Raw genomic sequence first — 24,801 nt, 5'->3', positions numbered from 1 at the left:
CATTTAAATAAATATTTTAATAAAGCGGCTAATAATAAAATTATGTACGGAAAGGTGAAAACAGTGCTAAAAATAGTTTCATTTAGATTGTTTATTTAATTGATTTATTTTGAAAAAGAATTAACATTTTTTTCTATATTTTACTAAACCAAGTATGGGAACCAGTATAATAGCTTAAAATAAAAGCAGTGGTAGCGATTGTTATTTTATTGTTGTTGACATTGCAACAGCTTACAGAGATAGATTACAATGAACCTTGTCAGTAGGGATAACTTTATATTTACAATAGCGAGATAAATTGGGCCAAGATTGACTCTCTTTTGGAAATGACATGTTGTCACATGATATTATAAGGCGGTGTCAAGTGGCATCCTATGCCCTATGCCCTTAATTGGGGGAACATAAATTTCTTTAACGATCTTAGAATATTACCCTCAAATTTTAGCTATAAATAAATGTTTAAAACAAATATTTTTATATTAAACGCAAATAAATACAATGTATTTCGGATGCTCGAAATGTACTATGCCAACTTTAATTATGATTTTAATTTGGCGTAGTTTGATCAAAGGCATATACTTATGTATTATAATAAGATAATTATGACAATGTACACCATACAACTGAACACAACACTGCATGCTCATAACATCAATTATTCATGATTATGATAATATTAAGCTCAGATTCAACTTACATACTTATAGTTACAAAATTGTTGTCTCACGGTTATTTTCAACTAATTTTATTATTATTTTCACAGATTGCTGAAAAGGAACCAAATTTCAACAATAGACGAGAAAGCATTCTTTAACATGACTTCATTAAAAATATTGTAAGTACTTTATTATAACTTGATTTGAAATTTTAGTTTAACAAAAACATATTTGGTAAATAAACAAAAGTAGATAAAACCGCTAAACTTTTATGTCAGCATATTCAAGTCTTCCGAAGATGTCGTCACATGAAAACTTATTTCTCCACCCTCCAATCAAGTAGGTACATAAATATTTTTCTGGAGTACATGATACTATATACATAAGTATACTGCATTGATAGTATACGTGAAAGAAAACGTGTTTTATTTTATTTTCACTGTCATAAAAAAAGAAAATTAACAATAATAAGTCGAAATTTATTACAAGCCTAGCCCAGCTTCATTATGTCGATATACATTTGTGAGGATTCCTTATAATATTCTAGAATATCTACCAGAAGTAGTTAGGTTATAGGTATATCGTAGATTCAGACATTCCCGAATTATTTTGGAACACAAATTTAAAAAAAATCTAGTGTTAATACTAATAAGTAACTATTCAGGATAGAATACAATATTTATAAATAAAGCACCTTAAGGCCATGCATTAGTTAAGGCACGGTCTAAAAAGATCGTTGCTAGGCGATGCGCGGATTGCGGGTGGCGGGTGAAAATGACGCCTGTCAAACGAAATATTATTTGTCATATAAATCCAACATACGTCCATTTTATGTTCTGTTTATTGTTCTATTAGTAACAATAATAATATATTCATTGACATGTTTTCTTTTTAAAGTAAATGGGTAACGTTTTTAGTCATCTTTACACGATTTTAGAATTAATTGACCCGTCGCCATCACGCAGCAAAGTGACGTGTTCCTGGGTCAACATTCTCTCACTGAATGGCAGCGAGTCCAAAATTTCGTCGCGCGTACAGTTGAAAATTATTTGGCGTTTCACTGATGCATCACCTTAACCGAATTAACTAAACTTTGAATTAAATTAAGGAAGATATCTTCGCTAATTATAATTATGTAAAGATTAATATTAATACTATCGACCGAGGGTACTTGATGGAATTTGAAATAAAATTCTAATAGATTTAATTTTTGTACTATTCCATTTGAGTCATTTTTGCGACTCGGCTCTCGCCTTTCGGCATCTTCCGGCACTTTGTGCACTCGCAATTAAAAATTAAATCCATTAGAATTTATGTATAAATAATTGTTTTAAGACATCCGCTGAAAAACATGTTCCTACCTACTGAAATTGCATTTTTGTAGTTTTAGTATAAGAAACAGATGCTATAGAATCGAGTTTATTCAGAAAAACGGAAAGCGAAAAGGAAATAATAGTATGTACCTGACTTGTACCCTTCAGTCAATGAAGAACACAATCACGTACCAACGCTTTGATTCTACAACCGAGTTTCAAGTCTTTCTTCAAACTTTTTCTTCGTGTCAAACAACCTGTGAAATTTGTACCTTTAACACTTGCAATGTCGACAAGTATTCCTAGTTTTTAATATTATTAAAAAATAACAGTTGTATCAAATAGTATAATAAATTTAATATTTAGCACATTAATTTTGTTTAAATTTGTCATAATATTTAGTATTATAATATTTATATAGGATGTATTTTTATGGATATTAAGACATTTTGATTATCGCGATAGTGGATTGAGTGACATGGCCAGTCATAATAGGATATGCATAAAATGTCAAAAGGTATTAAAAAATACATTAAGAGTTCCTGGTTGTAAATCTCACCGGGGTGTGCTATCATCCCGCATATTTTTGCTAACCAGTTTAAAAGGCTTACCGAGCGAATAAACACAAATTTAAAAACATGAAATTGAAAGAACGGGGAAAGTCCACGCCCCCCAAATATTTTTTCCCGCGCGCGCGAAACTTTCAACTTTCATTGGAGCGAATACATTATTGAAATTTTCTTTTCAGTGCTCAATTTGCATGCAGCTTGCCGGATTCGTGTGGCTTTTTATTCCGGCATTAGCGTGAAGCGATTCGTGTTTTTATTCATTTTTTGAAAAATGTTACTATCCAAAGCGATTACAATACGCCAATTACTCGATACATTGACATCTTTCTTATGGTTTAGTTTAGGTTTATGGTTTAGTTAATAGATTAACACCAAGTATTTTTGACAGTATTTTTTTCGGTCTGACGCAGGATCCGCCAAACTTTTTTTATCTGACGGCACAGTGAAGAAGAGGAATTTGTTTCGTAGTACACCTTGTAAAAGAAAAATAAACACGTATCTCCCAATCGTCTGCAATCATTCCTGTTTTTTTCTTCATACAATGAGCGCTGAGAAATCTAATTTGCAAAGATACAACGTTCGAAACTGGAACAAAGATTTATATGTTGTAGTACCTACCTACTTCGACGATTTTAACTCCAAACCGAAATCTGAAATTTTGACAGTAGGCTGAACTATAGAGTTTAGAAAATGTGGTATGGGCATATTCAATTTTCTTCTACTTTTAATATCAGGTGTGTACCGTCGTATCCCGTAAAAGGATTGATGACCTACTCATACATTTGTTAATAAGGTGACAGTGATAAAAATGATGCAAAGAGGTTTTCACTCAAGCAACCAATCACAGGCCAGAAATTTAAGATCATGTTATAATCGTGTACGAAAGATGACTCTCTTAAATAAATATAGTGTATTACTGTAATACATAATATGGACAGATTCACAGACCGTGGCATACAGTCAGTAATCAAAAATTATTTGGCTGTAAGCTAGAGCTTTCTTTACGGCACGGTACTACTTCACTTGGTATTAATTATCAAAACTCATGTCATGTAACTTTAAAAAATCCATGATACTCCCGAGTTAGCCCATTCATCTACATAGAACTTTCTCTTGTTCTTTTTTCAGGTCGTCGTTCTCCCTGATGTGTGTCGCTAGATTTCAAAATCAGCCAAGTCCATAATAGATGAATAGAAGAAAAATAGCTTTTTGGTTTCTCAAATACACAGTCACAAGGGTGAAAGTTTATATTATTTCGAGTATAGAATACTTAAAATTAATAAATTTCACATTTTGATGAAGCAGAAATGTTAAAAAGCAGCAGTTCTTCAGCAATTCACAAACAAGTCAAAAATACCTAAAGGTGGACTTGGCTGATTTTGAAATGTAGCGACACATGTTTCCAAAAACCAAGAAGAGTATGCGACTAAAGTGTAGATTAATTTGACGTCTAGTTTAGAAACCCACACATTTATATTGCTAAACAATATCTACCAAAAAATCGGTGCGTGTACTTACGTAGGCGCGTTAGAAGTTATACTTCTTTGGTGTAACAAAACAAAAACAAAACTTGTGATAACCTAGATTCTTCGACTAGCTCTTATCTTGTTTCTTTTATTTTGTTAACTGTCAATTCATGGTGGAACTGCATTGTATTGTTGTTTTTATTTAATAAAACGCAATTTTTTTATAGTACTTATTCCACTTTTAATTAATATATTAGGACCGGTTTCGCCCGCCTCAGTGGGACATTTTCAACTGTGTGTTCAAATGTCCCACTGAAGCGGACGAAACCGGTCCTAATATTTTAATTAAAGTGGAATAAGTACTATAAAAAAATTGCGTTTTATTAAATAAAAACAACAATCTTATCTTGTTATTTCTCGTTGTTTTTATTTTTAAAGTAACAATTGTCACTCTGACGTTTAATCGTTTATTTACGTAAGGAATTGCAAATGGCCGACAGTAATAAATTTGTTGCCTAGGCAACGGAACAATTCTACTATCAAACTTGCGTTTGTATACAGCTTACTGATTCGCAGCTAACTTCATATTGTCGTAACGGTGTCCGCGCGCAGCTCTAAATTTCACTCTCGCCCCATAAGAAGTATAACTTCAACAACCTAAAACATTTTCCATACATTATAAATTTATTAGTAAATGTATTGTTGTTGTTATTAATTTATATTTGGAACTAAAAAGGAGTTGATGGACCAAAAATTAGTTTTTTGTTGAACACTATTAAATAATGCTGGCTTTTATTGCTATACCAAGGAAACAATTTTATCAAGCCCCGAGATGGAAACCTATAATGTACACAGGTATAAGCGGCCATTGTGTTCATTAGAGACGCTAAAAGTTAAAATTCTATTAGAGCCTACTGAAACAAGGCCGGTCTATTTCTTTGTAATACCTTCCTCTCTTTCCCAGGAGATAGCTGATAGAGTATACGCTTAATAACTTTGCACTTTTTTGGACTCTTTACTATACTGATACGCCTCTTTGCCTGATTACCTCGCATAAAATTAGATCAAATGATATATACCTGTATTGATATAATGTAGTAAATAATAAATATATAATATTTATGTAAAAAAAATATTCTTAGAATATATAACATCATTTTCATCCTAGAGCAAGAGAGCAAAGTTATGAAGCATATACTATTATACTAAACACGATCATTTACAATGGGGGGACAACGGTCCATCACTGCACTGATTTATTTATATATTATGTTACGGCAGGGACTGAAAGACAAGAGACTGGAAACTATTAAGAAACGTTTGAAGACGCCAGATAATGAACATAAAATTTTTCCCGTACCCTTTAATCTCTTCTTGGTCGTACTCTCATGGCTGAGGATCGTGACCACATTTGAATTTCGTTATCCTTTGAGCGACCAAGACTTTCCATCCTTCTCGATCTTTCACTTCTCTCGGGGCATAATGGATGGTGCCCCCAGTCAGCTCTTTCACTTGGTCGCTCCAGTGCGTAGACGCTGTTCCTCTGCTTCGCCTTCCCTGGAGGCCACCCAAAACCACCAGTCTCTCCAGGTTGTCCGGTCCGCGCCTGACAATATGTCCAAAAAACTGCAGAATTCATCTCAGACATATTGTCGAGAGACGTTCCTTTATCTTCAGTCTCTGGATGATTGACTGGTTCGTCCTGTGCTCCGTCCAAGAAATATCTCCACATCTCAAAGGCATCAATTGCGTTCCGTTCCTTTGCCTTCAGGGCCCGTCTCCGTATATCCTACCCTTTTATAGTTGATTAGTTAAAAGCAATTTTCAGGCAACTTAATGTAGAATTGTAAACTGTTTTATTAGTACGAAGATTCCCTTTCTTTTCTTTTTAAAAGTTGGCGCTACGCATTTAAATAATCTTTTATATGTTTATAGCTGCTAAGAATTGTCGTAAATCAAAGAAGGAACGTAATAAGCTGTTCGAAATGAAGGCATTGACTCTTTTGTATTACCGAAATGCTAATCTCTCTGATTTTTCTGCCATTTTCTGATTTTTTTACACCATTACATTTTAAATGGGGATGTTTATGAAAATATAATGCTTATATTTTTTTATAATGGTACAAATAATCTGAATAAATATTATATACAGCGTGTTTCTTCATGCACGCTATAAATTCTTTAAAAAAAATAATTAAAAAATACTCAGTGCAGTGGTTAATTTGCAATTTTGATTTATTTAATCCTATCACGCTCTTCAAGCATTGAAGTATAGTGCAAACACAAAATTGTCTTGGTGTACCACAACTTTCTATGCCTCTTATTATGTTAATCATGCAGTACGTAGATTACTCTTGTAGGATTAAAGCAGACTAATGGAGGGTCTTGAATCTGTGTGGTAGCTCTTTCAAAAACTGTGGAAACTGGAGTCTTCAGACTCCAGACAAAAATAGTAATTATTTTACATGTTGAAAATTTGAAGGTAGGTCCAAAAACAAAGAAGCACAAAAAGCGAAGCTAGTAACGGCTATTGCATAGTACGCGTATAAGTTTAGGTTACCGGTGATTTCGGGACCACCTTGTGAGATATATTATTCAACAATTTAGTCACAAAATATCACGCTCGTAGTTCTCATTTGTAGAAGATCAAAAAATATTCGATGATTTTTAAATTTATTTCAAAGCAAACTAAAACTTCCAGCCATTCTCTAATTTAATGAGAAAATTAATTATTCTTAGAATAGTTTTATAAAGAGTGTGTAGTCGGTCTATAAAATATATAATTTTATAACTTTATAATAATGATCCTCTAATGACGCAGATCACAGGATAATATATTATTTTAATCTAATGGATTTATGTTTTGTACTATTTGATTTGAGTCGTTTTTTGCGACCCGGGTTTCGCCTTTCGGCATCTTCAGGCACTAAATCCATTAGATTTTGAATTCAATTCCTTCAAGTACCTTCGGTCGATAGTATTAATATTATTTTATTATTAAAGTTTTTTTTATCGTAAAAATTATGGTTTAAAAATTAAAAAAATATATTACAGATATTATAGTGCCCGATTTAAATAATTGAATCATTCTACCGGTTGAGTAGATATCACTATCCTACGGAAGAAAATTGATGTTAAAAATAGACGAAAAAGACAACTACAAGGCTAGAGCACTCAACCGGAAAGTCTAAGATTTAAGCTCGTATCTCATCCGTTCCGACTCTTTTATAATAGTTTTTACTAGTATGTATCTTTGTGAGATTTTTCAGAAACTTTTCTAGAATAAAGAAACCGAAATTTTGTATGTATTCAGTATTAAATAAACACAAATACATCGTTAAAACTTGGTGTAGGTATACAGGTATGTTGAAGCTTAATTAAACTGTAAAAATACGCGTTTTTAGATACCTTTAATCAAGAGTTGTCAGAGTTAGCAACTTTAAAGTGATCTTTAATTATTATTTAAAAATAAATGCTTAGGTACTTACTTACATATTTATTTTCATATTCTCAATATACTTTTATTTTCGTAAAAAGTATAAGGAAGTAAAGTATTAAATTTTAAACGTGATGAAATCCAGAAAATCTTTTAATAGATTATATAAACTCAGTCGATGTAGAAATCCATTAAAAATATTGACGGAATATTATTCTTTTCACCGCAAAGCCCAAATAGATTATGCGCGTTGTAAAGTGTTTCATAAATATTATTAATGCGCTAAAACGAACTATCCACTTTTCAATTTGCGTGGGCTGCTTAGGCCTACGATCTTGGCTTAAAAATAATATTCACAGTTCAGTAGCGAACATTTCTTATTTAAATCAACGAAATCGCATATTTTTTAATGAAATTAATATTAGGTACTTCTTTCTTATTAATCCTCTTACATTTCATTATACAAACTCTGCGTAGTATTTAGCGACTGAAATCCAGTTGGCTTCAAGAAAAGATAGACTAGGCTGAGATTCTCTTAAGGTATCTGTAATACGTGGCCGATCAATGCAGCATCTTCACCTTAGATGTGAAAATAAATTGATTAATCTACTCTTTAATCTCTTATTTCCTGACTTAGTGTACGTCCTGAGTGGCAGGGTTCGGCGCAGCGTTGAGCGTTTTGCGCAACTCAAACGTATAACCGTATGTGAAAATGTTCGTAGACAATGTCTTTTTTTGGTTATACATTTATACGGTTATACGTTTGAGTTGCGCATAACACTCAACGCTGCGCCGACCGCTGTTAGTGAGGCCTCACACTAAGCCATACTTTTACATGTCCAGTATATACTGCAAGCATCTGTTCTTGAAGCTGCACACATAGCTTCGATGCACGCGGTACAATTACCTGCTAGTTATCGTAGAATAGCAAAATCATAATTTATGCATAGGGAAAGCTTTTAAGATACATAAATACTATAATATATTATAACATAATACTACAGATCAAAAAAAATAAGGTATAAACATGTAAGTACCTACTAATGTCGAGGTGTACGAATTTGTGAGAGATTTTTCAGTTTAACCGTTTTAACGATCATTATTTCCTATCACATTGATATATTATATGAAATTGTAATACCTACGTAAAATACCACGATAATGAGAATCTTGTAGGCTTTCTCAGCAGTAGTTGAATGACTTACAGCTGGCTAGAGAATCCCGAAGCAGCCAATAATAAACTCTCCAAAAAGTTAGATAAGACTATCTAAGCATTATTTAATTAATTATTTTTAATTAAATAAAACACATTTTTTTAGTACTTATTCAACTTTTTAATTAAATTTTGAAGAGGACGAAACCGGTACAAAAATTTAATTAAAAAGTGGAATAAGTACTAAAAAACTTGTGTTTTATTTAATTACAAATAATTAATCAAATAATACAATGCAGTTCTATCATGAATTGTCAGTTACAACTATCACTATAAAAGAAACTATCTAAACAATGATCTTATACCGTTTCATTCTTCTAAGTGTCATCTATAGAATCTCACATTTGATAAAATTTTAAAATTATATCGTGCTTATTCTTTTTGAGTAATTGTTCCAGTATTGAGTTTTTTGGCGACCGGTGAAAGATTATCAAATTTTATTATTCAGTAAGATTTTGTACCATAAATACTTAAATAATATTATAATTGCCTTCCACACAAACCATGAAATATTCATATTATGTTGTTTTTATGTAAGGCCAAAATCTCTTGTTTTTTATTGTATACATTGTAATTTATTAACTTTAATAAATAACTCTGCACCACTGAAAGAAATTTTTCTAACTTTGAAAATAGCAATAGTGATATGTTATCCTTATAATAACAAACTGTTTGACAGGAGATGACATCTGACTGTCGTCTGCAACTTTGCAAGCGTTTCAACTAAGCTGAACTAGTCTTGAATGATGGCTTTTTTCGTTTAGATTATTCAAAAATATTCAGGAATAGAAAAGTGGAACGACTTTTTGTACGATAACGTTAACTCTATCCGTTGATTGAGTGGCATAGTTAACGTTGGTTTCGAGATTTACGATGATATCTGTACTTATTTCTCAATTTGTTGACAAATTTCATTGGACTATCATAGTTTATTGAAATTTTAAATCGTCAGCAGAACGTCGAATGCAGAACTATTCTAACTTACATTTGAAATTTTTGCGGACAGAGTTTTTTGAAACAACTTACTGTAATTATTTATTATTTTAAATGTATGCATCATATTTTCGTAGGATTATTGATGAAAAAAATGATACATAAACTTATATATTATATAAATAATAAATAACTGAAGTAAAAAAAAAATTAACATCAATTTTAATAATTAACATATCGTTGATAAATGCTCCCGGCTACATTTTTTTTACGATAGACCAATAATAGATTTTTATTATGTGTATCCCTAATGTTATATATTTTTTATATTCCTAGAGAATTAGATGACAATCTATTAGGAGACATCCCATCGGCGATTCATGGACTGCCAGCTCTGCAAGAGTTGTGAGTACAACCAATTTTTTTAAATGATTTTAACGGTCAATTATTGGTGGAAATACATGGTATTAATTAAAATAAAACACAATATGTAGTACTAATTCGACTTAGTGTAATAATAATCAGGACTTTTTTCCTCCGTTTCAATAGAATATTATCAGTTGATAGTAATTCTCCTTTGAAGCGGACGAAAACGGTCCTGATTATTATTGAACTAAGTGGAATTAGTACATACCTAGTACATAATATTGTGTTTTGTTTAAAATAGTATAACCATTGAATGCAAAAAGTTACTTCTTTAAAATGTAGGTAAATATAATTATTATATTTGTAATCTAGTTGGTTTATATATAGGTATACAAAATGAACTCAAAATTAATGATGCCGCTCGATGTAGAATTTTTCGTTGTATTTAATTAAATTAAACAAAATTTAAGAATTATTGAATATATTATAAGATGTTTTATTATTTTTATTCTATAGCCTTTTTATTAAATTTTAATATTTCATTGAAGATTGGTAAATTTTATATAGTTAAAAAAAATCTTAAAAATACGGGTATAAAATTGAAATGAAAATTTGTGAAAAAAATCAATCTCTATAATCGAACAAGTTTTTTTAGTAATTTCTGTTTCCTACCGATTGACCGAACGGCTAAAAATCCTCGTTAAAATATATTGAAGGCATTTATTTATCTTAACACATGGTGACAACTAATAAAACCTGTGTTGGTATGGGAATGGATGAATATTATTCTAATAACTATCAATCATTTTACACACTATTTGAAATATGTAGATTATAATAAATTGTGTGGGGACAAAATAATTTTCAATATTTGAAAAATTTCACCTTTGCAGATCTGTGTCTAGTAATCGGATAAAGTACATCGGTCCAGGAGTGCTGCAAAAATCACCAGGACTAGCCATGCTGGAGCTAAAGGGAAACCCTCTCGTTGGTGTAGATCCGCACGCCTTTAGTTTTCTGCCAAAACTGAGGAAGCTGTAAGTAAATTTATAGCCTCTAATTTGAGATTTATTTATATGTATTAATAATTTAATTTAATATTTAATATCTAGGTACATATCTTACTCTTAACATTAAAAATATCTCAGACTTTGTAATACTGAGTATAAACTTAATGATTAAGAACTCAATTAGTGGACAAGATTCTCAACGATTACTTCTATTTAACAATAAAAACAAATCACATATTATTCTCTTTATATTTAGTTTAATCAAATCTTTAATGCAGTAATATGAATGCACGTCTTTGAATTTCTTCTTAACCTTCAAAAATAATGCAATTTTCCAGACTAGAATTGAAGTTGCATTTTTATGGAATTGTAAAACCTTGTTAACTTCTTGTTTACGTTTGACATTTCAAGTTAACACAGCATTTCCAAAGAACAGTATTAATATTACATTTAAAATTTGTTTTCTTCATTGACTTCTTGAAAGCTTCACTGTTGTAGCAAGATTAGAGTAAAGTACTTATTTGCTATATAAATTCATAAAGGAACTATAAAAATAGAGCTTTGACAGATAGTTAGTATAGATATTTATATCAATAGGATAAATAGAGTAAATAAATTTATAATGGAAAATCAAACATTATTAAATATATTCTAAAATAGAATTTCAATTTAAATTTCATCAAATACCCTTGGCCAATTATCAATTATTTATTATATTTGATTCTAACAACGTACCTATAACCTCTTTTCTGTATCTTACTAAAGTCATGTACACACTGGAGTTGAAAACATCATAAAAATGGCTCACCCATCAAAATTTAAGAATAATGCGATCAAAATGGAGCTGTTGTTATAAGAACCCAGTAATACAGTGTATGGTAAATTAAATTATCATAACAATATTACAATTGCATATTTTATAATGAAGCTAACTGGCTTTACAATTGTTTCATATAATATACACAATAATATAATAGTCGTTCTCTGTTTTTCAAATTCAAATTCATTTTTTTTTGACATACCGTGAACATTACAAATTGCAAATTTAAGACGTTCACAACATGACATTTAAAAACATAGAAACAGTGTAAAGAAGAAATAAATATATGCAGTATCACAAAAACAGTATGAAAAGTAAAGTAGAAAGTACAAAATTATAAAAAAAATATTAATTATAAATCATGGAAGCACACCGAATGAGCTAAGTGGACCCTATTTTAAGAATTTATAAAACAACGTCCACCTATACTCATCCTCATGTAGATGGAATATATCAACATCCGAAGCGATTTGGTTGAACAGAGTTATTGCTCTCCCAATTTGCATCACCAATGGCAGGTTAGTTCTGCTCCTCGGGAGAACAAACAACTCTTACTCCCGATCTCTAAGATAGTTATCACGGACACACAAGTCAATACTACCAAGAATGGCAGAGTTCTCATTTACACCACGATTAAGTCGAAAATAATACGTGACCAAATATTGATATCTTCTAGCATTTAAACTACAGTATATAAGCGTACCTAAGACGTCCATAGTATTATACCCGAAAAGGTGTAGGTACAGATATGGCGGTTGGTGGAGAGAAGGTATGCGTAAAGCTAATACGTTTATTATTTTCAGGATCCTCTCAGATGCTAGGGACCTCACTATTTTTCCAAGTCTGAATGGAACAGGCGCACTGGAGACCTTAAGACTCGACCGAGCTGCATTAGCTGCAGTACCTATTACCCTATGCTGGACTTGTCCGAAGCTAAAGACTCTGTGAGTATTTACTTTTCATATTCTATTCATAATCTATCAGAAACCTGGAATTATAGACCTGTTTATCTTTGCCGTACTTATTCAGTATAGCTCAAATATTTATATTGAAATTATTTTATATTAAACTGTATTTAATATAAAAAAACATGCTATACGACAATAACATGTAACATTATAAGGCCCCTTACGCAATGTTGACTAGTCGCTGGTAACACGCAACCACCAGGGAGAAGAAATTAAATCAGCGTTTACGCACGTGGTTGTGGCAACCAATCGCATTTTCTGGTAGCTCGCAACCAATCGACAGTACGAGTCTCTAGTATTGCAGTACCTACTATAAAAAAGTAAACGTAAATTTTCGTGTTCGATCTAAGCAGGGTAGAGATGGGAAAACTGGTCGATTTTGAAGACTAAGTATACTTACTACCAGTATAAAAAAATACTTAGTATATAAACTTGTTCCAAAATACTTACTAGTATTTGGAATACTATATAGATCGTTTGGCGTGCGTATGCGACAAAAGTTTCATACTCAACTGAAACTAAAACCAACTCCATATTATTAGTATTTTGAAATGCGTATCGGCTCAGGGAACTCAGACTGTGTATCGGCTTCAATATACTCGCTAAAAATACGCTGAACTCCGCTTGTCGGAAAGTCCCGTTTATTATAAAATTTTAAAACAAGCCTAAGCATGTGCGTCATCTCACCACTGTGCTGCGACACAAAATTTATGACCTATTATTCATACATTCGAACGCAATAGACTAATAAATTAAAATATACCTATATTCAAGTGTTATTTCGTTCGTGCGCATTTAATGTCAATAGTGTTGAAAGTCTACCAACTGGCGAGTGCACAGAACAGCAACTCGCGATGATATCATCACAAGTTTTTTGGAATAAGTTTATTGGGCCACAAATACTTAGTATGGTTAGTTTCGTCCGAAACTTGAGTACACAAACTGGTCACAGTATTTCCAACTCACCTCTAAAGCGGGGTGGGGTATATGGGCACCCACAGAGTAGATGTTGTATTATATTAATTTGTTTTAAGAAATTATTTTAATAGTCATTAAGTTAATCTAGTCGGTCCGTGTACTGGGTGGAAACACATGTGAATCCGGAATTCGAACCCGAGACCCACAACGTTACCGCTCGACCATCGCGTTCACATTAAAACAATCAATAATATGTTTTTGTAATTTAGTCTAAAGCCACAAGGTTTAATAAAACATAATTTTTAAAATCCTCAGAAACATAACAGTTGGACGAAATCCTAAAAAAAAGTTGGACCGCAAATCGAGTTTTTTTTTCTCTTTAGACCATGTCCGATCCTAATAGGATTATATGGGCCTCCACAGAGTAGAGGTTTGTAAAAAATACTTAATCGCAAGTAAATAGTAAATTTTTGTTTAAAACTAGATGACAGCTATAACTAAATTAGTAATATCATTTACTTTTATTAATTATAAAGTTGGTTGCCCTCGCCTTTCATTTGACGGAATTTGAAGAACTTCAAATAGCGTTGTTATTAGTAATAATTTGCATGAATCATATACATACTCACCGAGATAGTAAGGATATATAATTTTGAATCCCACACTGTCCAATTTTTTTAAAAGGTTTTTTTCTATTTGGCACGTCTTTGCGATTTCCAAAATTATGTATGTTCATTAATAAATAATCTGACATTGTTTTTCCATCTCTTTAGCCTGTGTATATTATTGGTCTTCAATAACACTGTCCTACTAACTTCACATCACTAAGATTATTACCTTTACCACTATTGATTCAATTACAATATGACAATTCAATAAAAACATGACGTTGAATATAACGTAGTAAAGTTGTAGGCACTGCAACTCGTAAATAACAAAGTTACATCGGCCATAAACTACAAATACATCCTCCGGCAGTTAATTGTGTTATCTCCGATCGTTAACTGCACAGAATAGAACAGACACATTTTATTAGTTTATTCCAGCGGATGTCCCAGTGAGTACTCAAAGCCTATACTCTTAATGACGTCAGATCTTTCTTTACTCGATGACTTCCGGTCACTGAGTGCACTTTATATTTGTTATCTACAGCTGCGTAAAATGCACCAACCTCTATCTCTTCTATACATAGTTGTAATATACTTAACGTTCATTAAATTTAGGTCAAGTGTATTTTTTCTGGAAATAATCTACTTAATTATGTGAGTGAAACACGTAATTATATCGTTTATGTGGTTAATTTCAAAATAAAACATACATTTTATAAATAATCGTATATTTACATCTCTGATAAGTATCACAGAATATACCCTACATCTTGCACTACCGTCTATTCCAGGGTTGGCGAACCTTTTTACGTACGCGAGCCAAAATTTCCTAAATATTATTTTTCAATAATTATTGTCTGACGTGCCGAGCAGTTACAACAAAAAATAGTTTTTTAAAATTCTATTAAAAAAATGATTATTTTCTAGATACCACTCACAGAACACAGCACACATGTAGCTTTATCACTTTTTTTTAAATTACGCCATATATTTCGGTCCACCAATTTTGAAACTGTCTGCCAGAATTACTACTCGTAGCTTCACCAAGTTTTTGTTTCTTATTTAGTGCAGTCATTTTTTGTGGGTAGAAATGGTATTATGTGTTGTGTATTGATTAGCTTAGTTCTTTACGAACAAAACTACATCAGAATCGCTCCGATTAGATGAAGCGTTCTCTCGCTACAGTGGTGTGAAGCATTGTAAATCGATCAAATTTAGAGGTTTACAGCGCGGCATTCCCCGCTGCCTGATGAGGTTAGTGCGATAATATTATATGTGATGCATAAAGTCTAACGATGACCTATGCAATTATATATTTACATTAAACGTAATGCTTATTTTTGAATTTGCTATTTTTATACCTACAATGCGATCTGTCATTTGTTATTATTATAGGTATTTTTTATCTCTTCAAAGCGTGCCACGTAAAATTATCTCGCGTGCCATGGGCTCGCCACAACTGGTCTATTATATTACAAATGCAATAATTTCCACCGGTTGAATATAAAAATAGTTAAATAATAACACAATGCCAAATGGTGATATCAAAACATAATTTAAGTGAAAAAAATATTCTTAAAAATATATGCGGGTATCAAACAGATTCACGCCATGGAGCATGCCCTGCTCATCCTCATATTTTACGACATTCTTCGCGAAGTTTCCACCAACAGAGAGTTAATGAAATCCTGCATGATAAATTATTATTCCTATGTCCTACTTTTTGCCGATAAAGTTTTCGCCGATCCGTGTATCTATTTTTCCTATAAGTTGGAAAGTTCGTAACTAATAGCTACTTAACTTTGACATAAACGAATTTAGTAAAAAAAAAAAACTTTATGAAATTGGGTATATTTTATTAACGTCATAGAGTTTTTAGATAAATATCCATATCAACTAAGTTAAATAATATTATTATAACATTTATGTATATAACAGTGGTGCGAAAGTGGTGTCCCGCAAATATATTTTTACATGAAAATAATTTAATAAAAGCAATTTGGTAGGTACCCAGTTAGTAACTCCGTGTATATAATAATTGACCGTGTTATCGGTGTTATTTTTATTACTAAGTTGTATCATCAAACTGGAGGTGTATCAATCGTCGCCTGTCCATCGTCTAATTATAATAGAATCATCAAAAACTATTTCGAACTTTAACGGCAATATCCGTGACAATCATATTTTTTTAAACACTTCTGCCAAAAAATATTTTAAATTTACATTAAAACCACGTCAAAATGTGTCAACACGTGAAATGCACAGCTGACAGTTAATCGATTATGTCAATGGTATATATTATATTATATATACGATAAATTGAAAGAAAGTTTTCGTATTTTCTGTTCGGCCAAGTAAAAACATGATATTATTATGTCTTGTATGTGTACATAAGAATATTAAGAAACATGATAATTTAAGATATTATAATGTCACTTTATAGGAAATCAAATGCACAAAAGTTATCAATTATTATTATACATTGACTAAACTTTAGTGTGTGTGTGTTAAATGTGTTAAAATGTATTTAAAAAATAACAATGTAAAGAAGTCACTACTGCGGTGGAAACTTCATGAGAAAGATAAGACCAAAAGTACTTGTTACATTATAATAAAAGAGCTTTCATAACACATCACCTTTTTCTACTCTAAGAGGGTGATATGGGCCTCCACAGAGTGGCGGTTGAATCACCATATGTTTGTTTTTATGAAAAAAGGATGTTAGCCATTTCATCAACCTTTTGAATCCATATACGGAGTCAAAACACACATCGGAAAGGTAAACTTACCAGACCCTGGATTTGAACCCGAGACTGCTAACATTATAACCAGACACGTTACTACTCGACCATCGTGGGTTTAAGTGACACGTTGAAATATATAATTTTGTTCAATATTTGTATGGAATTTATGTCTTTAATAATAAACTATAATAATATATTATAACTTCTTAGTTATATCGTCGTAGGATCGTAGAGTTGGGTCTAGGACGATTTGGCACCGCGAACTGGCCTCCGCCGATTGGCCTCCGGTAATTGGCCGCCGGTACAATCGGACGCCGGCCCAATTGGACGCCGACCCAATTCGACGCCGACCCAATTGGCCTCCGGGAGGATTGGACGCCGCACAATTGAATTAAATGCGCAAAGGAATAGACGTACGTTCCGATTTGTTGGAGTAAATAAGCAAGTCAGTTTAATATGCTTCTATCTTCTCAGTAGTCGTACCGTACCTTATACATTTCGCGCTTGACACATTTTTAATATAGATTGAGAATAATTATTATGCCTTATGATGTTTATTAAAAGAAAATAATTCTTCCCTCGTTACAACTTAAAGATGTGCATAATCAATTAATTTATTGTCTATACATGGGTACTTATTTATATTTACAACAAATATTAAAAATAATGTTAGATGTTAGAATGAAAATTACATTATATTTCAGCGTTTTATCGACTTAATATTATAATAAAGCTTAAACATGTATATTATTATGCATACAAAAAGAGGCACCTAACGGAAAAATACGAAGCTTGCAATTTGAGATTTTTTTTGATAATTTACAATTTCAACTGTAGTAAGTAATTAATAAATATGTATCTGAAAACACTAAAAAGATTTTTTATTTTTTTTTCAATTTAAAGATAAACTGGCAATTGTAAAAAAATATAATAAAATGTGAATTCGTTGCAGGGTCAAATCTTATTATTACATTATATTTTATGGCCATATTTATTATTAAAATTTAGTTTATTAAGTTTTAGATTTTATGTGGTATAGATTTTTGACTAATTCAACGTTTTAATATTTTTTATATATATTTTAAAAACATCGATTTAAAAAAAAATATAAATGTGTATAACTTGAAATCCTTTTTATTTATATCAAATTTTATTTTAGGCATGGTCACAATATTGAAGCTCGAGTTGATATAAATAAAAAGGATTTCAAGTTATACACATTTATATTTTCATAAAAATCGATGTTTTTTAAAATATATATAAAAAATATTAAAACGATGAATTAGTCAAAAATCTACACCACATAAAATCTAAAACTTAATAAACTAAATTTTAATGATAATTATGACCATAAAATATAATGCAATAATAAGATTTGACCCTGCAACGAATTCACATTTTATTACATTTTTTTACAATTGTAAGTTTATCTTTAAGTTAAAAAAAAATAAACAATCTTTTTAATGTTTTCGGATACATATTTTTTAAATAATAAAGTTGAAATTGTAAATTATCAAAAAAAAATCTCAAATTGCAAGCTTCGTATATTTCCGCTAGGTTCTCTGTTGGCATGCGTCTCCCCCTTAAGTAGTTTGATTGATAAACTACTTAGGTACTGGGTGCCGGACGAAATCCTGAAGGCCAAAATCCCGAATGCTGAAATCCCGAATGGCCGAAATCCCAAAAAATAAAAAAATACAAACATCAATAATTGCGCAATTTTTGCAAGAGAGACAAAAACCCATTTTTTGTGGAAATATAAAAAATGTAAAATACAAACATCAATAATTGCGCAATCGTGAGCGCAATTTTTGTAAGAGAGACAAATCCCATTTTTGCGGAAAATGGGTTTTTTGATTGCGCAATTTTTTCCAGGAGAGACCATTTTGTAGAACGAATGGATTTTGTGGCTCTTGCAAAAATTGCGCAATTCACGATTGCGCAATTATTGGTGTTTGTATTTTGCATTTTTTTTATATTTCCACAAAAAATGGGTTTTGTGTCTCTTGCGAAAATTGCGCAATTATTGATGTTTGTATTTTTTTTATTTTTCGGGATTTCGGCCTTCGGGATTCCGGCCATTCGGGATTTCAGCGTTCGGGATTTCGGTATTCGGGATTTCGGCTTTTGGGATTTAGGTTTTCGGGATTTCGGCCATTCGGGATTTCGTGCTTCGGGATTTCATCCGGCACCCAGTACTAAGTAGCTTATCAATCAAACTACTTAAACATTTATACTTAGCAGATGACTTACTTAATATTTTGTTTGTAATTTCATACTACGAGGGTGGGTCAATAATTCCTTAGAAAAAAGCATTAAAACAGTTTTTATTTTTGTATTTTTTTTTTATTTCTCAACATAATCTCCTTGGAGCTCAATACACTTGGTTAGACGTTTCTCAATTTTTTTTAAACCGTCAGAAAAATAAGTTTTCGGAAGGTCTTCAAAATAAGCATTTGTCCGATCGATGACTTCTTCATTTGAAAAAAAACGTTGTCCACTTAGCCATTTTTTTAAGTTTGGGAAAAGGAAAAAGTCACTGGGGGCTAAATCTGGCGAATACGGTGGGTGGTCGACCAATTCGAACTTCAATTCTTCAATTTTAGCCATTGATCGTAAACATGTGTGAACACGGGCATTATCCTGATGAAAGAGGATTTTTTTCCTGTTTAAATGAGGCCGTTTTTCTTCAATTTTGTTTTTTAGCTGGTCCAATAAAGATGCATAATAATCCTCTGTTATTGTTTTTCCTTTTTCCGAATAGTCAACGAAAATAATTTCACGTGCATCCCAAAATACAGTAGCCATAACTTTACCAGCTGATTTTACGGTTTTCGCCTTCTTTGGACATGGTTTGCCTTCGCAATCCACTGCTTTGACTGTTCTTTCATCTCGGGAGTATAGTGGTGTATCCATGTTTCGTCTACAATCACAAAGCGACGAAAAAATTCATCCGGATTGCGTTGCATGAGCGACAACAGGGCTTTAGAGGCCACCACCCTATTGCGTTTATTGTCGACTGTGAGCAAACGCGGCACCCATCTTGCAGAAATATTTTTCATGCCCAATTTGTCATGTAAAATAGAAATGACGCTACCTTTTGAGATCCCTGTAACCTCAATTATCTCACTCAACTTTAATCTTCGGTCACTTAACACCATATCGTGGATTTTATTGATCATTTCTGGTGTAGTCACCTCTACAGGACGTCCTGAGCGTGGTTCATCCTTTGTTGATGTACGACCACGTTTAAATTCATTTAACCAGTTATAAATAGTTGCAAGTGAAGGAGCAGATATGCCGTGAACTAAATCCAACTCATTTTTTATTTCCTTTGCTGTTAACCCTTTTATATTAAAATGTTTAATAACAGCTCTAAACTCAATTTTCTCCATTTTCCATTTTTCCATTTTTCCATTTTCCACAAGCAATTTTTTTTTTAAATGTACAAGAAACACACAACAACCTGACCAATCTGATTGAAACTTCGCAGCATACTGAATCGGTAGTGCCGCTGCATGAAAACAAACCGCTTACAGTACTAGTCGCGCCACCTGTCGGCTTTTCTAAGGACTTATTGACCCACCCTCGTATCTTAAAATACGCATTTATGCATAATAATATATATGTTTAAGCTTTATTATAATATTAAGTCGATAAAACGCTGAAATATAATGTAATTTTCATTCTAACATCTAACATTATTTTTAATATTTGTTGTAAATATAAATAAGTACGCATGTATAGACAATAAATTAATTGATTATGCACATCTTTAAGTTGTAACGAGGGAAGAATTATTTTCTTTTAATAAACATCATAAGGCATAATAATTATTCTCAATCTATATTAAAAATGTGTCAAGCGCGAAATGTATAAGGTACGGTACGACTACTGAGAAGATAGAAGCATATTAAACTGACTTGCTTATTTACTCCAACAAATCGTAACGTACGTCTATTCCTTTGCGCATTTAATTCAATTGTGCGGCGTCCAATCCTCCCGGAGGCCAATTGGGTCGGCGTCGAATTGGGTCGGCGTCCAATTGGGCCGGCGTCCGATTGTACCGGCGGCCAATTACCGGAGGCCAATCGGCGGAGGCCAGTTCGCGGTGCCAAATCGTCCCATTCCCCGTAGAGTTGCCATGTCGAAAGACAGGTATCAAAGAATCGATACTTATTTATTTCGAGAAATATGTTCGACAGTGAGAACTGAATTTATCATTTATTCGAATGTATGTATTATTGTTTCAATAAAAATCCTGATTAAGTGAACTATAGCTATCGAACACCGTTTACTACATGCGACATATATTATTCGGTTCTACACCAAGGCTTTGTGCATAGCGGTTTACGATATCCTTCAAAATCCGCAATTTACTTAACCATTTTTGATTCCTTTTATAATGGCAAGCGGTGAATACAGGTACGCACTTATAACAAATATTATTTATCAAATACTGTTTATTAAATAAATAATAAACATATTTTAAATTCTTCTTTTTTTTCATCGTCTTCCTTCTGAATCTCATTGACGCATGACTTCTGGTTATTTTTTCTGGATCACTTCCCGGGTTTTCAATGATGTTCGAAGAATATCAACGCAATATATATAGTATTAATCTTATCGACCGAAGGTACTTGATGGAATTTGAATGTAAATTCTAATGGATTTACTAATAAATTGTTCGTTTTGTTAGATTGTTTAACTAATATAACTTTTTAAAGACTGATTTATTGACATATCTCATTAGTTAACTCCATTGAATTCCCGTTATGTTGCCATTGTTTTCCAGTATTGACAATTTTACACCTCTTGAATGTAGTAGTATTATTGATTAATATTTAATGAACTATTATTAGGGTTTTGACGATATATACTCATATTTGTTGTATAGTGATAAGGGTTTTTTACAAACACTTCAACTATTCATAATTTCTTTGTTATATTTTTATTGTGATCCTTGACTTAATAGCTAGGTGATAAAGTTTTTATCTACCTACTTTACTGTATTGTATTATATAAGTTAGCATTAATTGTATTCGTTGAAAGTGTATATTTACCTTTGGTGAGTGCCCATAGTGCCTGTAGATGTCGAAAGGCGAAACCCGGGTCGTAAAAAACGACTCGAATGGAATAGTACAAAACTTAAATCCATTCGAATTTTAATACAATATTAATCGAATCTAAAATTAACTCTGTCTTGATACCTTCATATCATCGATGTAAATGGTGAATTTGGGCAGCCTTTGTTTTTTTTTAATGTAAAAATAAATTTAGTAATCTGGCCATTTTACACTAAGTAAAACAATACTGTTTTTAAATGTTAATACATATTATTGTCAACCGATCTAATACCTTCTTAAGGTGCTTTCATATAACATTACACTACATTACACATCACGAATATAATCGGCAAAACTACAACATATTTACGAGGTCGACATTTGCATTGTTAAAATACTACTTACTTTCCTTTCAAACTGATTTTTAAATTAATCTGTCCATCTACTTTCTCAATTACATCATTTTAACTTAGCCATTTTATGATAATCTATGAATATTAAACGGTACCGTTCGTATTTATAAATAATTCATTCAAAATTCAGTATCATCGCCGTTATTAACTTACTGTTGTGCAATATTTTAACGACATGTCAAATTATAAACATTTTCAGATGCCTTCTGTCTGTGTTTACCGTACCTAACAAATAATTTGGACTGTTATAAATAATATAACGAGTCATGATTAATTATGTTATTTTTGTTAGGTATATTGTTATCTGAAATTATTTTGCAAGCGCGTGAAGCATTGTTACGTCGGTAAACTCCACAAATATTAACATCACTCAGCTGCAATTCCGTTTTTCTTACATACGCAAAGACGGCTAATTTTTTATGTCCATTGTGACTACTTAGTACTCAAGTGCAGTTATAGACGGTTTTACCTAAATTTTACATGGTTTTTAACTAAATAATAATGCTAAAGTGTGATATTATTATCTTCTTATCTTTTCATCGTGACGGATTGACTTTTTGTACGCCCTGTAAATAGGCAAATAAATGGCATAGTAGTAGTATGAAGTTCATGGTTCCTACAAAGGGGTGGAGGCTGACAGTGCTCCAGCCTGGAGGCCTGGGATTAGGTGGGGGGGGCGGGTCGGCCGGTTGTGAGATAAACACACACCAGATATTTGTTATATTATAATATAACTATATGATATTTCACGTGTGTCATTTTTTTCCGACCATGTCCGATCCTAATAGGATCATATGGGCCTCCACAGAGTAGAGGTTTGTATTAACAGATTTTGTTTTTTACGAGAAATGGATGTCAGCCACTTGCTCAACCTATTAGTAGGTCCATACCCTGACTCACACACAAATTGAAAATCAATATGTGTACTTTCCAGACCCAGGATTCGAACCTGGGACCCACGGCGTGATAGTCCAACGCTTAAGCCGCGCGGCCACCGTGGATGTCATTTTATATTATAATTATTTTTAGTGTTTTCTGAAAAATAAAAATGGCTATTCATCTAATATCGAAAGGTCGAATGCTACTTGGCTACCATAAGAGGGGGTAGCGACCAGTGTTTCATGATACTTAGTGCCGACAACTTAATAATTCAAGGGGGATTATTTAAAAATATAGAAAATCGGTTAAATACACAGAATACTATTTTGGTAATACTACGAGTAGAACATCACACTACCCTTAACCCTGGCGATAGGTAGGGGGGCCTGGTAAACATCCAGGCCTAAGGTCCCGTTTCAGGATGTGGGGGACACGGTGAAGTTATTTGCAAACGTTTCTGCAATGCCATGTCACTTGTAAATCATTTTATATGTGAACCATTGTTCCTTTTTTGCATCAATTTCATACATTTAGGTTCTGTCTCTATAGAAGCAGGTGTCCAACATATTTGGTACCCACATTCCTAGTCAGCGTAATTAGCCGACGTAGAGACATGTTCACGCAGTAAACGCCAGGCTATTTAATATACTATACTATAATTAATTGATTAGTTGATATAATGTTGACAATTGAATATGATTAATTGGTTTTCAATCATCTTAATACCACCCTGTTGATATCGGCGTGTCAATGTGTTAGTGTACATTGAACGGGAATAACGACTGATCACATCCGTTTCTGCAGCCCATAACGACAATCCCATAAAACCCCCAACTTAACGGCTTATTCCGTTATTTTCGTTACTCATCGATAACGATAATTTTCCAACCGAATGTCGCAAGACACAATTTGCGCTCGTTCCTGATTAACAATAATAAAATATCTATTACAATAATAAAAAAATCATTTTAATAGTCACTTAACTGTCAATTTTTGGTGGTTTAATTATCAATAAACGAGAGAAATACTGATTTAAATTTTTTTATTTGAATTTAATTGATAATAAATACTCAAGTCACTTGGATATTATTTATACGTGAAATGAGAATAATAAGTTACTTTTTTAAAAAATTGGGTTGTACGAGAACCTACTTGTTAAATTATAGAAATGTTGGTATTCAACAAACACATTCTATTTATATTTTAAAAACCTTTCTCTAAGTCTGAATTTAATTGGAATTCTGTACGTAACGTCCTTGTCACGTGTGTACACAACGCTTTACAAGATTGCTTTCTCATATACCCACAATGAAGTCATTAACTTCTATTGATTACAATCATAAAGCATGGATTACAATACTACAATTCAAAGTACGCAGAACTGTATTTGTACAATAATGTTGCTTTTATTGACTCAGTAGGT

General features: G+C 32.2%; 1 protein-coding gene across 1 annotated transcript in view; it reads left to right on the top strand.

Annotated features, from left to right (window-relative positions):
• Positions 1-24,801, top strand: part of rk (G-protein coupled receptor rickets) — a 71,272-nt gene that overhangs the window by 25,641 nt on the left and 20,830 nt on the right. The window contains exons 5-8 of the mRNA XM_085940186.1: positions 764-835; positions 9,923-9,991; positions 10,846-10,989; positions 12,586-12,726. Coding sequence (XP_085796312.1) covers positions 764-835; positions 9,923-9,991; positions 10,846-10,989; positions 12,586-12,726 — 426 coding nt within the window. The remainder of the gene's footprint in view (positions 1-763; positions 836-9,922; positions 9,992-10,845; positions 10,990-12,585; positions 12,727-24,801) is intronic.

This window comes from Rhyacophila brunnea, unplaced genomic scaffold (genome assembly GCF_057557595.1).
Source record: "Rhyacophila brunnea isolate RB1 unplaced genomic scaffold, BYU_Rbru_1.0 scaffold_12, whole genome shotgun sequence".
Taxonomy (NCBI): domain Eukaryota; kingdom Metazoa; phylum Arthropoda; class Insecta; order Trichoptera; family Rhyacophilidae; genus Rhyacophila; species Rhyacophila brunnea.
The sequence above is the reverse complement of the archived record's forward strand: the minus strand, read 5'-3'. Positions and strand labels throughout refer to the sequence as shown.